The sequence below is a fragment of the Danio rerio genome, chromosome 22 (assembly GCF_052040795.2).
Source record: "Danio rerio strain M-AB ecotype USA chromosome 22, GRCz13ab, whole genome shotgun sequence".
In the NCBI taxonomy this organism is placed as follows: Eukaryota; Metazoa; Chordata; class Actinopteri; order Cypriniformes; family Danionidae; genus Danio; species Danio rerio.
In genome coordinates, this window is record NC_141042.1 from 16,465,660 (window position 1) to 16,479,284 (window position 13,625).

Consider the following 13,625-nt stretch of genomic DNA (forward strand, 5'->3'; position numbering starts at 1 on the left):
TAAAAAATATGAAATTGAAATTAGTATTGATAATAACCCTGACAAATTACATAATTTAGCTATTATGAGAGCCAATTATGATAAGCTAGCAATTGAAAAAGTGGCAAAAAGTCTTTTATGGACCAAACAAATGTACTACGATCAAGGGGAAAAAGCTGGTAAATTATTAGCATGGAGGATAAAGAAAATGCAATCTGAAAGGACAATTAAAAGTATAAAATCGAAATCTGGAAATTTAACTTCAGATTCAAAAGAGATTAATGAACGGTTTAGTGATTTTTACCAAACTCTATATAAATCTGAAAGTAATAAAAATATTAATGTGAAAAAAATATTTCTGGATCAGTTACAATTCAGGACCTTATCAGAGGATGAAAAGACAACACTAGATAGTCCATTAACTGTAGAAGATCTTAGTGAAGCTATTGGTGATATGAATAGTGGCAAAGCACCAGGACCGGACGGTCTTCCTATTGAATTCTATAAAACATTTAAAAAACAACTTTTAAGGCCATTATTAGATATGTATGAAGAATCATTTAAAGTAGGAATGCTTCCCGACTCATTAAGATTAGCAATAATAACTTTAATATTAAAACCTAATAAACCCCCAACCGAATGCTCGTCTTACAGACCCATTAGCTTAATGGGATGTGATATAAAGATACTTTGCAAAATACTTTCTAGAAGACTAGACCAGTACCTCCCTCAGTTAATTGCTGATGATCAACAAGGTTTTATACAAAAAAGACAGGGATACCATAATATCAGAAGGGTCTTGAATATATTATATGAGAAACATAATGAGAAAAATACAGCAATGCTATCAATAGATGCATGCCAAGCATTTGACCGGATAGAATGGGACTATCTTTTTGAAGTGCTCCCAAGATTTGGACTTGGTGAAACATTTCTTAAATGGATTCGGCTTTTGTATACAAGCCCAACTGTTGAAATACTAACCAATAATATAGTTTCAAAACCTTTTAATTTGCAGCGATCTACCCGTCAAGGATGCCCCTTGTCCCCACTGTTATTTGTACTGGCAGTTGAGCCTTTAGCTATGTCAGTAAGAACAAATCCAGAGATATCAGGTATTACAATTGGGAGGAAAGATCACCGCATTTCTTTATTTGCAGATGACATAATACTATTTATGACAGATTTGTTAAATACTATTCCTAAAATTATGAAACTAATTGAAAATTTTGGACTTGTTTCTGGATATAAAATTAACAACTCAAAGTCAGTATTATTATTTCTAAATGAAGAAGAAAGACATAAGCCCACAATAAAGACTCCATTTAGAGTAACTACTGATGGTTTTAGTTATTTAGGTGTTAAAATTATCCCCGACCTTAATAAAATTGTATCAACAAACTATGATCCCCTTATGGACAGAACCACTAAAGTATTACAAAAATGGTCAAATCTACCAATATCTATGATTGGCCGAATTAATATAATAAAAATGTCTATTTTACCTAAATTTTTATATTATTTTCAAACACTCCCACTACCGTTACCAAATACATTTTATGATAAACTAAATAAACTGCTTGCCCAGTTCATTTGGAATGACAGAAAAGCCAGACTTCGCCTCAAGCTATTACATTTACCTTATGAAAGGGGAGGTCTGCAATTTCCAAATTTCAGATGGTATTACATGGCTGCCCAGCTGACCACAGCAGTATATTATTTCTACACAACAACGCCCCCAGCATGGGTAGATATTGAACAAACCTCCACCCCAGATTTACCATTAAAAATGTATTTATATTCATCAGATATTAAGTCACTGAAAAAAAATACCAAAAATCCATTTCTAAAAAATACAATTTCAATTTGGCATTCCTCTCATAAACATATAGATAATGTGCCCAAATTGTCACAGTTCACTCCTATCTGGGGTAATAAACAATTTATTCCTGGTAATAAAGATGGAGGTTTCAAGTTGTGGAATACAAGAGGCATCCAAAGTATAAGAGATTTGTATAAAGATGGGATTTTACTTTCCTTTGAGCTTTTATGTAAAAAATATGTGGTTCCTAAAAAACATTTCTTTAAATACCTACAGTTAAAGAGTTACATGTCATCAAAAGAAACACAGATTAGTTGTATACCATCTTTATCAAAATTGGAGGAGATAACTATCCAAAATTTAGAAGGAAGAGGTCATGTTTCTATATATTACAATTTTATGGTCAAACATAGTAATGAATCAACATTGGATAAATTAAATGCCTGGAAAGCAGATATGCAAGAGGAGATAGACGAGGCAGACTGGAATTATGTTTGCTTAAAAGCTCAAACGCAAACAATAAATACCAGGTTTAAACTACTTCAATATAAATGGTTAATGAGAATGTATATAACCCCTGTGAAACTTCATCACATGTCTGCTAATATTCCAGATGTGTGTTCTAAATGTTTAGATGATAAAGGTACACTATATCACTGCCTCTGGCAATGTCCTAAAATACAAAAGTTTTGGAAAGATATAACTGTATGTATGTCAGACATGTTTAATATTAAAATTCCTTTAAATGCCAAGCTCTGTATTCTTGGGTTGTATCCTAAGGAACTTACAATTGGAAATACAAGAATTTTGGATTTTGGTTTCCTTCAAGCTAGAAGGGCTATTGCATTATACTGGAAACACATGGATGCTCCATCCATAGAAATGTGGAAAAAAGTAATATTGAACTGTATTGGACTGGAGAGACTAACTTATATCATCAAAGGCAAGCAGAAGAACTTTGACTATCTTTGGGAACCATATATGAATATTATGTAAATTGTGTGTTTGTAAACATGTTTTTTATTTATTAATACTTTTTTTTTTCTTCCTTTTTTTTCTCTTCCCTTTTTTTTTTTTTTTTCTCTTTTTTTCTTTTTTCTTTTTCTTTTGTATTATTGCGTTATTGTTCATGTCACACATATATATAATTCAAATATTGTATATGTATGTATGTGCGTATGTGTGTGTATGTATGTGTATGTATATATTTATTACTATGTGTATGTATGTGTATGTATGTGTGTGTATATGTATATATATGTGTATGTGTATGTATGTATATATATATATATATATATATTTTTTTTTTTGTATGTATGTATGGGTGTATATACATATATATAGAAAGGGTGTAGGTATGTGCTGTGTAGGCTGCATTGTTGTCTGTATGCCTAGTTGATGGGGTGAAAAGGAAAAAAATCAATAAACATATTGGGAAAAAAAAAAAATGAAGATAAATAACTAAGTTGTCCCAAAAAAAAATAAGAATTGTGTTGTTTCAACTCCATACTCCATACTGCTCAGTGGAAACAGCCCATTAGATTCTTGCCTTAAATGATTAAAAATATATTTGAAAAAATATTTATATTTATTTTTTAAAAATCATTCAATGTTAAAAACATGACAATATTTCTTATTGTATGAATCAAAATGTTCATCAATATATACACCAAACATTTATTGAGTGATACAATATGATAATATGAGTGTTTAATAATAACATATCAATATGGCTGATATAACAGTCTATCATCATTCAGGTATATTTAGAAAATATGAAACCAACCGATTACCGGCTGCACATATAAAACAAGCATATAAAAGAACAACTGATCACAAGAATTGTGTTATAGTCTAAATTACTAAAACTTATTGTTAGGTAAAAAATTGTGAAAGTGTAAAACTTTTAAAATGACAATTATTTCATTAAAATTGAAAGTAAATTAAATTGAAATTAATGTCAAATATTTTCAGACTTTTCTATATTCTGATAAAAATATGTGATGGTTAATATGTTTTGCTCCAAAAGAAAAACATGATTTAAGATGATAGATTTGAATGGACAATTTTTTTGCATTTTTAAATTGACTTAAAGTTGCATACTGCACTCAGTATGTTGACATGATAGTATGTATTACGCGATAAGGATTTTAACATTAAAAAACTAATTACTCACCACTGCAAACTCATCTCTGTCCAAGTGTCCGTCTTTGTCTATGTCACTCAAATCCCACACCTGATCAAACAGACAGATTTAATAATGTCATTATTATAAAATATTATTCAAATAAATTCAGAAAAACATCACAATTAAATACAAACTATTATTTAAAAATATATATATAATAATTAGTACAAATTAATAATAATAATTTATTAAATTTGTTATCATTATAAATAGTTTAGGATTATGGGTTCATTCAATTTATTTATTTATTTATTTTTACCTTTCCGAGAACATCTACAGGTAGTTTGGAGTTAATCAGTACTGGTTTGACCTTCTCACCAGACAGTAATCCGTTCACCGGGGCAAGACTTTCAAAAATACCATCAAATTTGCTCTTCTCTTCAGGCTGAAAAATAAACAAAGAGATTAAGAACAAAAAAAACATTACAAAATCTTTTATAATACACAATCACAAAGACAAGCAAAGTTAAATTACCCGCACAGCCCAGTGACTCTCATTAGTAGATGTTACTGAGCTCAGTGATGGACTACTGTGATCCTTCTGGAATAAAAAGTGTAAAAAGAAAATGTCTGTGAGCTCATACCAATCATATACAAAAATATCAACTATATATAATGAGACTTACGAATTTTGGTGGAGGAACAGGGAGATTTAAACTGGAAATGCTGATGTCGTGGCCGCTCTGTGCACATGCCACGAGACGCAAAGCAACGTAAAATCCCTAACAAACAAACCATAACAGATCAAGTCAGCATCCAATTTCATTCATTTATTAATTTTCTTTTCGGCTTAGGCGCTTTATTAATCCGGGGTCACCACAGTGGAAGGAACCCCCAACTTATTCAACATGTTTTACTCAGCGATTGCCCTTCCAGCTGCAACCCATCACTGGGAAACACCCACACACTCTCGCATTCACACTCATACACTACGGACAATTTAGCTTACCCAATTCATCTATACCGCATGTCTTTTGACTGTGGGGGAAACCGGAGCACCCGGAGGAAACCCACGCCAACACAAGGACAACATGCAAACTCCACACAGAAATGCCAACTGACCCGGCCAAGGCTTGAACCAGCAACCTTCTTGTGAGGTGACAGCACTGCCCACTGCACCACCGCGCCGCCAGCATCGAATTTACAATTGCTAAATTCCATTAAAATGTAAACATTTTTTTTACTATTATGCTACATAATGCATAGCTTTTGTTGATAACTATAGCTAGCTAAAGATTCATGTTAACTGAATAAAAATCTGAAATAAATTATATTAAAATATTACATTAAAAACTTTAGTTTTTACCAAATAAATATGAACATGATAATCTCAATTTGAACTTGACAATCTTATTTCTCAACAGTAGTCATGACAAAATGGCCAAACAACGTTGTTGTAACAAACGTGAACAAAAACCACCAGGCTATAAAGCTTGACAATTGGCTTTTCTGTATGAAAGGCGGGACTTCTTATTGACCATTTCCACTTTATCAAGCTTGCGTTTCCACTGCCAAAAGGATATCCTTTTGGTGTGCGTGGTGTGCGACAGAGTTTCAGACGACGTCATTTTTACTTAAGGAAATGTCACAGTAAAGCCATACGGGTCGTTCATATGATCATATGAGAAGCACTTCTCACAAAACTGATGCTTTATACACATAAATACTTGTCTATAAATGTTCATTAACACCCTTTCTATGAACATGATTAGATTATAACTCCAGATCAATGACAGAGCGAAATAGCCTACAGTAACGTCTGCAGTTATATAAAATAAATGAATAAATGCAACATATATAAACACATGCAGACCATTACAGTCTCCGATTTGTTATTAATTACCGAAAACTACACACAGCATACATTTAGGCCTTATTTGGGTTCAAAAACAACAGGCAACATATAGCCCACAGACAGTGCAAACCTCTCATTTGTGTCTTTAATATTCAGCAGCACATGTAACCTCTGTTAGAGAGTAATTCCGTCATTCCGAGTGCATAATAGTCTGAAAGGTGATGATCATAGTTAAACATGGCAGTTTGTTAATGTTTTAGGTTGCTAAAAGCATCATTTGCTGCTGTTTTTTCTGGCTTCTCCTTTGTTTTTTCGCGCTTAACTCTTGCGTTTGTCTCGTTCTGACAGGATCGGATATCACAGCTCTTCAATGATCAAATGTACGTTATTAATAATACTAATTTGAACTATTTATCTATTTTTAATTTCTATTAATTAATTTAGTTTTTTTAAATTCATTTACTTATTTTATTTATTATTATTATCATATTTCTGCTCATTTATTTAATTGTTTTTATTTTTTCTCTTTTGCATTGTTAAAATGGGCATTATCTGTTGGTTTGTTTTAATGTGTTTGTAACTAATAGTAAATATATTCAAAAAAATAACAAAACAAAACACATAAATAACACTAATAATGCAGTATATGTCCTCCTTTTTTCTGATGTGTCATGCATATAACTGTTTAACATTCAATTTAATCAGCTACAACAGCTTTACCTGTTTGTCCAAGAAACCTTTGCCATCTGGATCAGCTAAATCCCAGATCTGAGAGGAGACGAGAAGGTAAATGGGGATTATAATTATCCAGAATTAAGATTTAATCGTTTTACCAAAACACCAACCTTTCCTAATGTGATGTCAGGCAGACCAGATTTCTTCAAGAACAAGGCAGCCTCTGTTGGTCCAACCCTACCGGTGTTTCCTGGGTCGACCTTTATTTACAAGCACATTAAAGAGAATGAAATAAGCTCAATATTGATTGAGTATGAAGGTATTGTTAAAATGCAGTCAAATGAGATGCAACATAAATGTCCTTACCTGTCTGTAAAAGTTCTCATATACAGGGTTTCCGCTTGACAGCTAAGAAACAGAAGAAAACGGGAGAAGCTTTAGGATTAAATCCATTTAAATAGAATATGCTGATAATATGTCGGATTGAGATATATGTTTTTAGTATTATGTAATATAATGTAGTGTTTTTGTTAACTAAAGCTTCTAAACATGCTTTTTGTTAGTTGACATTTTTTATTTGTACCGTTGAAGTTAAAATTATTAGCCCCCCTGTTTATTTTTTCCCCACATTTCTGTTTAACAGAAAGATTTTTAGAGATATTTTCAACACATTTCTAAACATAATAATTTTAATAATCTATTTCTAATAACCGATTTATTTTATCTTTGTCATGATGACAGTAAATATTATTTGACTAAATGTATTTTTATTATTAAAAACTGCTTTTACTCTAGCCAAAATAAAACAAATAAAATTTTTTCCAGAAGCAAAAATATTATTAGACATACTGTGAACATTTCTTTGCTCTGTTAAAAATCATTTGAAAAATATTTTTAAAAAAGAAAAAAAAATTCAAATTCAAATAATTCTGACTTTAACTGTAATTAAAAATTAAATATAAATATTACATTAAAAAACTAAAACATCAAATAAATATATAAATAAATGTTGCAGTACTAAAATTATTAAAAAATAATAAATTGAAATTTTGTCAAATTAAAATTAAAAAAATACATAAATTATTAAGACTTAAAAAACTTTGTGGCTGATTTATGCTTGATTAGACTTAAAACAAAAAAACTTTACTATAATATAATATAATATAATATAATATAATATAATATAATATAATATAATATAATATAATATAATATAATATAAAAAATCATAATCACGATTATTTTGGTCATAATTGTAATCACGATTATTTAAAACGATTACTGTTAAAGTCAAAATTATTAGCGCTACCGAGAATTTTTTTTTTAAATAAATATTTCCCAAATTATGTTTAACAGAGCAAGGAATTTTACCAGTATTTCCTCTAATATTTTTTCTTCTGGAGAAAGGCTTTTTTATTATTATTTCGGCTAGAATAAAAGCAGGTTTAAATATTTTGAAAGAAATTTTAAAGTCTATAATATTAGCCCCCTTAAGCAATACATTTTTGATTGTCTGCAGAAGAAACTACTGTTATACGATGACTTGCCTACTTACACTAATTAAGCCTTTAAATCGCACTTTGAATCTAAATGCATGTATTCTGAAAAATATCTAGTCAAATATTATGTGCTGTCATCATGACAAAGATAAAATAAATCAGTTATTAGAAATGAGTTATTAAAACTATTATGTACAGAAATCTTCTTTCCATTAAACAGAAATTGGGGGGACAGGGTTGCTAATATTCAGGAGGGCTAATAATTCTGACTTCAACTGTATATATACAGTTATTTTCTACCCTGCAAAGGAAAGAGAAATAAATACAATAGAACAAAAATATGAAACAAACTGCTTTAAGCATCTTTACTGTAAGAAAAACATTTTAGCAACAAAAGTCCTTCAGTCAAGAGCAGAGAGGCATGTTCTCCATTTGTTGTTTGATTAATAATGATAAAAATAGGCGGCAGAAGGATTATCGCACACTGTCACTTTAACGGTTTCTCTTTCGCGTGTCTTTTGATTCTCAACTCGTATGTTTATTACACAAATGAGGGTTAATACGAATAATCACTAAACACTGCGTTTTGACACCTATTTGACCATTAAAGCGCTCACGTTAAGATGACTAGACGTGTGCGCACTCCTCTTCTCAGTGTGCGAGTGAGACCAAATGCTGACTGCATGCTTCTGTTCTGTATGTGGGCGGCACAAACAATCATGCGGTCTTTCGCGCTTTTAAGAGTAACACGTTTACACCTGGAAAAGGGGTGGTAAATGATGCAATAATCGTTTATCTCGATTAATGGTTTTTCATAATTGTTAGAAGGCAAAATCGAAATCAAAATTGGATTTCGATTAATTGCACAGCTCTAATATACACTTCACTATTATGGGATATGATGCAAAAACAGATTTACTTCATGGTTTTACTAAAAAAACATGGTAACTTTGCTACACCTTATTACACAGTAATTGCAAAAATAATGCATAATTACATGCAAATAACTAGGGATGTAACGCTATTGTAAATACCGTCATACCGCAATATTAATTTTTTTCGATATTACCGTAGTCGCATGACTCGGTAAAACTATAGGTCTTCTGAGAAAATTTGCTCAGGCGAATGAAGCGAATGGGAGGTAGCGGAAACTACAATTCCCATCAGCCCAGGCTTGGCCATCATCCCTTGCCGTCTGTTGTCGCTACAGATCCAGTAATGCGAAAATGGAGTGTGCTGCTAGAAGCGGGGATCAAAAAGAGCTGGAAATGATCGAACCTGAAGCGGGTGTTGTCGCCGCAGGCGTACTGAATAGCGGTGTTGTCGCGCGAGTACTGAATAGCGGTGTTGTCGCGCGTGTTCTGATCAGCTGTGTTGTCGCGCGAGTACTGAATAGCGGTGTTGTCGCGCGCGTTCTGATCAGCTGTGTTGTTGCTCGCTTACTGTAAAGCGGGGAGGGGGGGTTGAGCGCGCATACTCAAGAGCGGTGTTGTCGCGCGCCTACTGAAGGTCGGGACGGAGGGTGTGTCGCGTCGTGGGGGCACTTTTGATCATTTTGGAAGGGCACTTTCTATCCAAGACTAAAAAAGGTATGTGCACTGCACAGGTTGAGCCCTATGTGTGCACGTGCCTGGAAGTTGGGGAATACGACTAATAACAGTCATGGGGACTGCAGAAACACAGCACACTGTTCAGATTGATGCAGACATTGACTTGTACCGCAAAGAGACCTCTATCTCACTCATGGCTTGTCCTCTTAAGTGGGGGAAAGACAATGCACAACGTTACCCACTGCTGTCAACCTTGGCCAAGTCTATATCTCTGTCCCAGAAACCTCAGTCCCAAATGAGAGGGGTTTTTTCTGTTGCCGGGGACATTGTAAATACCCAGAGATACCAGCTTTTACCAGATTATATTTATATCATAATTTTCCTTAAAACCCATCTCTATCTAAGTGAGTGAGTGATTAAATGTTAAATGTGATGAGTTTTCAACAATACTAAATTGAAACTTTATTTTTTTACATGGTTTAATAATTTTTTGTTATTAAAATTGAAGTTGCTGTTTCAAAGCTTACAGATAGATGGCTAATTTGTATGTCATTGACACTTTTGGCACTTTTTTGGAGTATTTTCATAAGTTTTGTTTTTTTCCTGTAAATGATTCAATAAATACCGTACCGTGACATTCATACCGAGGTATTACCGTACCGTGAAATTCTGATACCGTTACATCCCTACAAATAACCCAAAACCAAACCTGCATTCTGATAGTATAGTAACCATATTAGGACAGGTGCATCCCAAATCACACACTTATGCACTATTCTATGGCATTTTGTAGTATAAATAGTGCAAGAAGTGCATTCACATTGAAAACTCTAAAAATCATAAGTGCACTTTAATTATCCGGATGATGCACTTATTCAACCGGTAATGTGAAGTGTGGAATGATGAACACTTCACGCACTTAACAACCGCAGCTTTGCCCACATAATGGAAAGGGGGAGGTTTCGGTGCTTATGTCAATTTAATATTCCTCCTCAGTAGTTGGAGTTACAATGTAACAAGGACACCTTAAAATAGAGTAACCAAAAATGAAAATGGAAAATTACGCCATGGCATTATCAGAAAAAAACATTTAAAAAGTAGTCACAAAAAGTACATAACTATTATCAAAACCTAAACTGCAATAAAAAAGAAAAATCAATGAAAAATTAAAGTAGTAATAGCAACAAATAGGTACATGAGTAATCCTAAAATAACAGATATACACATTTATACACATCTTTGTAAATTTTTAGATACATTTACATACAGTGAGATTACTGATGCTGGTAATAACTGACCCATGTTGATGTTAGTTTTTTTCTTTGTGTATTTATTTTTCTCACCCTCTCCGCTTCTTACTCAACCCTTGTTGTGTCGGTTCCACCAATCTCCGGACAAGCCGCAAGCATTTAAAGCCTCAACAGACCAGTATGTGGTGTGCGTTCTGCCACGGTATACCTTTTGTGCTCCACACAATTTGTTTTTGACATGCTTAATCTGTTTAATGATTCATTATCTCAGTTTACTGTAGTAATTCGAGTTTGCTTGTTGAACTTCGTTGGCATTGAGTAAAATAATGTAATGGTTGTTGTGCGATTCTAAACTGAGCCTTTAACCGTCTTGTTAGGTTTGTTTTAGTTTAGATGGATTTTTGTTAGATTAGTTTGAGTGTTTTCCACCAGTGTAATTTTGAGTTTTGTAGTTTATTTAGTTTAGTTCGGGTGTCGTGTACAAGATCTCAGTTTTATTTTCATTATTTCTTTTTTGACGCCTAGTTCAGACTTTAGATTTAAGGAGAATTGTTTTGTTTTGTTCATTTCTTTGATTTGGCTTGCACTAGTTGTTTTTGTTTAAAGAGAATAATTGAAAATGTTTGATACTTTTTTCATTTATTATTGTTACACATTGTTTAAACTATTGAGTAAAAAAAAAGCTTTAATACAGAATTGATTCCTGCCTCATCCTTCATCTGTCGCACACATTACACCTGTCTCACCTAAATGTTACAGCATCCCACTTGAACATCTTAAACTCGTAACAACACCCATTTTAATACAACACACCACATATCTGCATAATACCATTATTCAACAAAAGTCATCAACCTGTATTACTGTTCTATCCACATATTCCAATATGATGAAGATTTGTGTATGTAAATCGCCTTGACAGTTAGTTTTAGTGTAAATGATATTCAGATAATATTGCGGCTAGCTTGTTATTACATTAGTATAACTGTTTTTTACTGTATTTCCCATTCATATAAACAGACATAAACTTTCAATGTTCTTGCAGCTGAATGTTTATCGCAAATTTCATTGATAACATAGATGTTATGTGGGTATTTTTTGCTGAAGTGAGATACAAAGCGAACTAATCAGTTAGCAATCTATATCCGATTAACAAGACCCGTTACATTTGCACTGTAAATATCGGTAAAACAGCCCGGTTTGAATGCTGTTAAGTGTGTAAGTGCATAAGAACATAGTGCATAAGTGCATAGTGTATAGTGTGTCATTTGGGACGTAGCTAAAGCAAGAACATGTCATTAATTAATATTCCTCCTCAGTAGTTGGAGTTACAATGTAACAAGGACACGTTAAAATAGTGTAACCAAACATGAAAATGTGAAATTAAGCCATGACAACATCAGAAATAACATTTAAAAAGTAGTCACAAAAAATACATAATTATTATCAAAACTTAAACTGCCATAAAAAAGGAATGACAATTAAAGTAGTAATAGCAACAATTCAGTACATGAGTAATACTAAAATAACAGATATACGCATGCATCTTTGTAAATTCCATGCAAATGTCAACCTTGCCAAGAAAAAATTTAAGTTTTCAAATAGAGAAAACGTTCCTACATTTTTTGTGTAGGATTGTATTTTAAAGTACTATAAAAATGCTCAAAAATGTCTCTGCGAATGTTTTCAAACATTTATATTTGATTTACCAAAAGCACACAAGTGGCAATTTCACATCTGTCACATCCATAATAACAGAGCTTTTCCCTGATAAATGCAGAAATGTCAAATAAAATAAAATAAATTATGTTTGTTCTATAGTGAGATCTTTTTAGATCCTTTTGATTAGTATAATTTATTTTGGGTTGTGCAGTTTATTTCACAGAATTTCTACAAAGTTTGTTGTTTACTGTAAACTCTATACTGTAAAATGTTTGTCACATCTATAACGCATGTTCATTTTCCTCATTTGAAATATAAAAAATGTTTACAGATTGATATTTGCCATAACTCTGTGGTCAGTTGTTTTAAAAATATAAAAACAGTTGTTTCAATATATTGTTAACATCTACTTTCTCTGTGAATTTATGTGTTGAGTTTTTACTCCAAATGTCACAAGCATAACGCTGGAATTGCTCATATACATAAATGTACATATTGTATGCATATTTCACTTCACTTAACGTTACAGAGTAATCCGTTACAAATCAAAAGTAACGTTACAGTGAGATTACTGATGCTCGTAATAACTGACCCATCACCGCTATGCTAAACTAGCGGTTCAACACCCATTTTTATACATCACACCACAAATCTACATAATAACACTATTCAGCAGATTTCATCAACTTTTATTACTCAAATGTTATTACTGTACTGTAGTCAGATTACTTTACAATTATGATTTGTGTATGTAAATCGCATTGACAGTTAGTTTTAGTGTAAATGATGTTCGGATAATATTGCGGCTAGCTTGTTATTACAATAGTATAACTCCTTTTTAGTGTATTTCCCATTCATATAAACGGCCGTAAACTTAATATGTTCGTGCAGTTGAATGTTTATAGCAAATTTCATTGATAACGACGTTGTTATGTGCGGATTTTGTAGCAGACATGAGATACAAAGCGAGCTAATCGGTTAGCAATCTGAGCCCGATTAACGAGGCCCGTGACATTTACGCTGTATATATTCGTAAAACGGCACGGTAGCGCAAGCAATGTGGTCGATTTGTGTCCAATTGTTAGATCTGTTTCTGTTTGCGGATGTTTTTTTCCTCGTTATTAGCGTATAATGGGTGATTTTAGCTGGTATTACCTGAGTGAGGGTCGCGAGGGCTGCCATCTTTTCCCTGTTGCTGCGGAAAC

The 13,625-nt window shown here is 32.6% G+C and overlaps 1 protein-coding gene across 23 annotated transcripts in view; it reads right to left on the reverse strand.

Moving 5' to 3' along the window:
* eps15l1a (epidermal growth factor receptor pathway substrate 15-like 1a) overlaps positions 1 to 13,625 on the reverse strand; it is a 58,437-nt gene extending 44,812 nt beyond the window's left edge. For 22 of the 23 annotated variants that reach the window (XM_087304119.1, XM_087304113.1, XM_087304111.1 and 19 more), the window contains exons 1-8: positions 13,576 to 13,625; positions 6,826 to 6,867; positions 6,630 to 6,719; positions 6,505 to 6,552; positions 4,616 to 4,711; positions 4,465 to 4,530; positions 4,249 to 4,374; positions 3,978 to 4,037 (exon numbers count right to left, since the gene is read on the reverse strand). In XM_087304119.1, coding sequence (XP_087160245.1) covers positions 3,978 to 4,037; positions 4,249 to 4,374; positions 4,465 to 4,530; positions 4,616 to 4,711; positions 6,505 to 6,552; positions 6,630 to 6,719; positions 6,826 to 6,867; positions 13,576 to 13,602 — 555 coding nt within the window. In that variant the 5' untranslated portion in view covers positions 13,603 to 13,625. Of the gene's footprint in view, positions 1 to 3,977; positions 4,038 to 4,248; positions 4,375 to 4,464; positions 4,531 to 4,615; positions 4,712 to 6,504; positions 6,553 to 6,629; positions 6,720 to 6,825; positions 6,868 to 13,575 lie in introns of those variants that run through there. The other variant, XM_087304120.1, reaches the window with a different exon arrangement.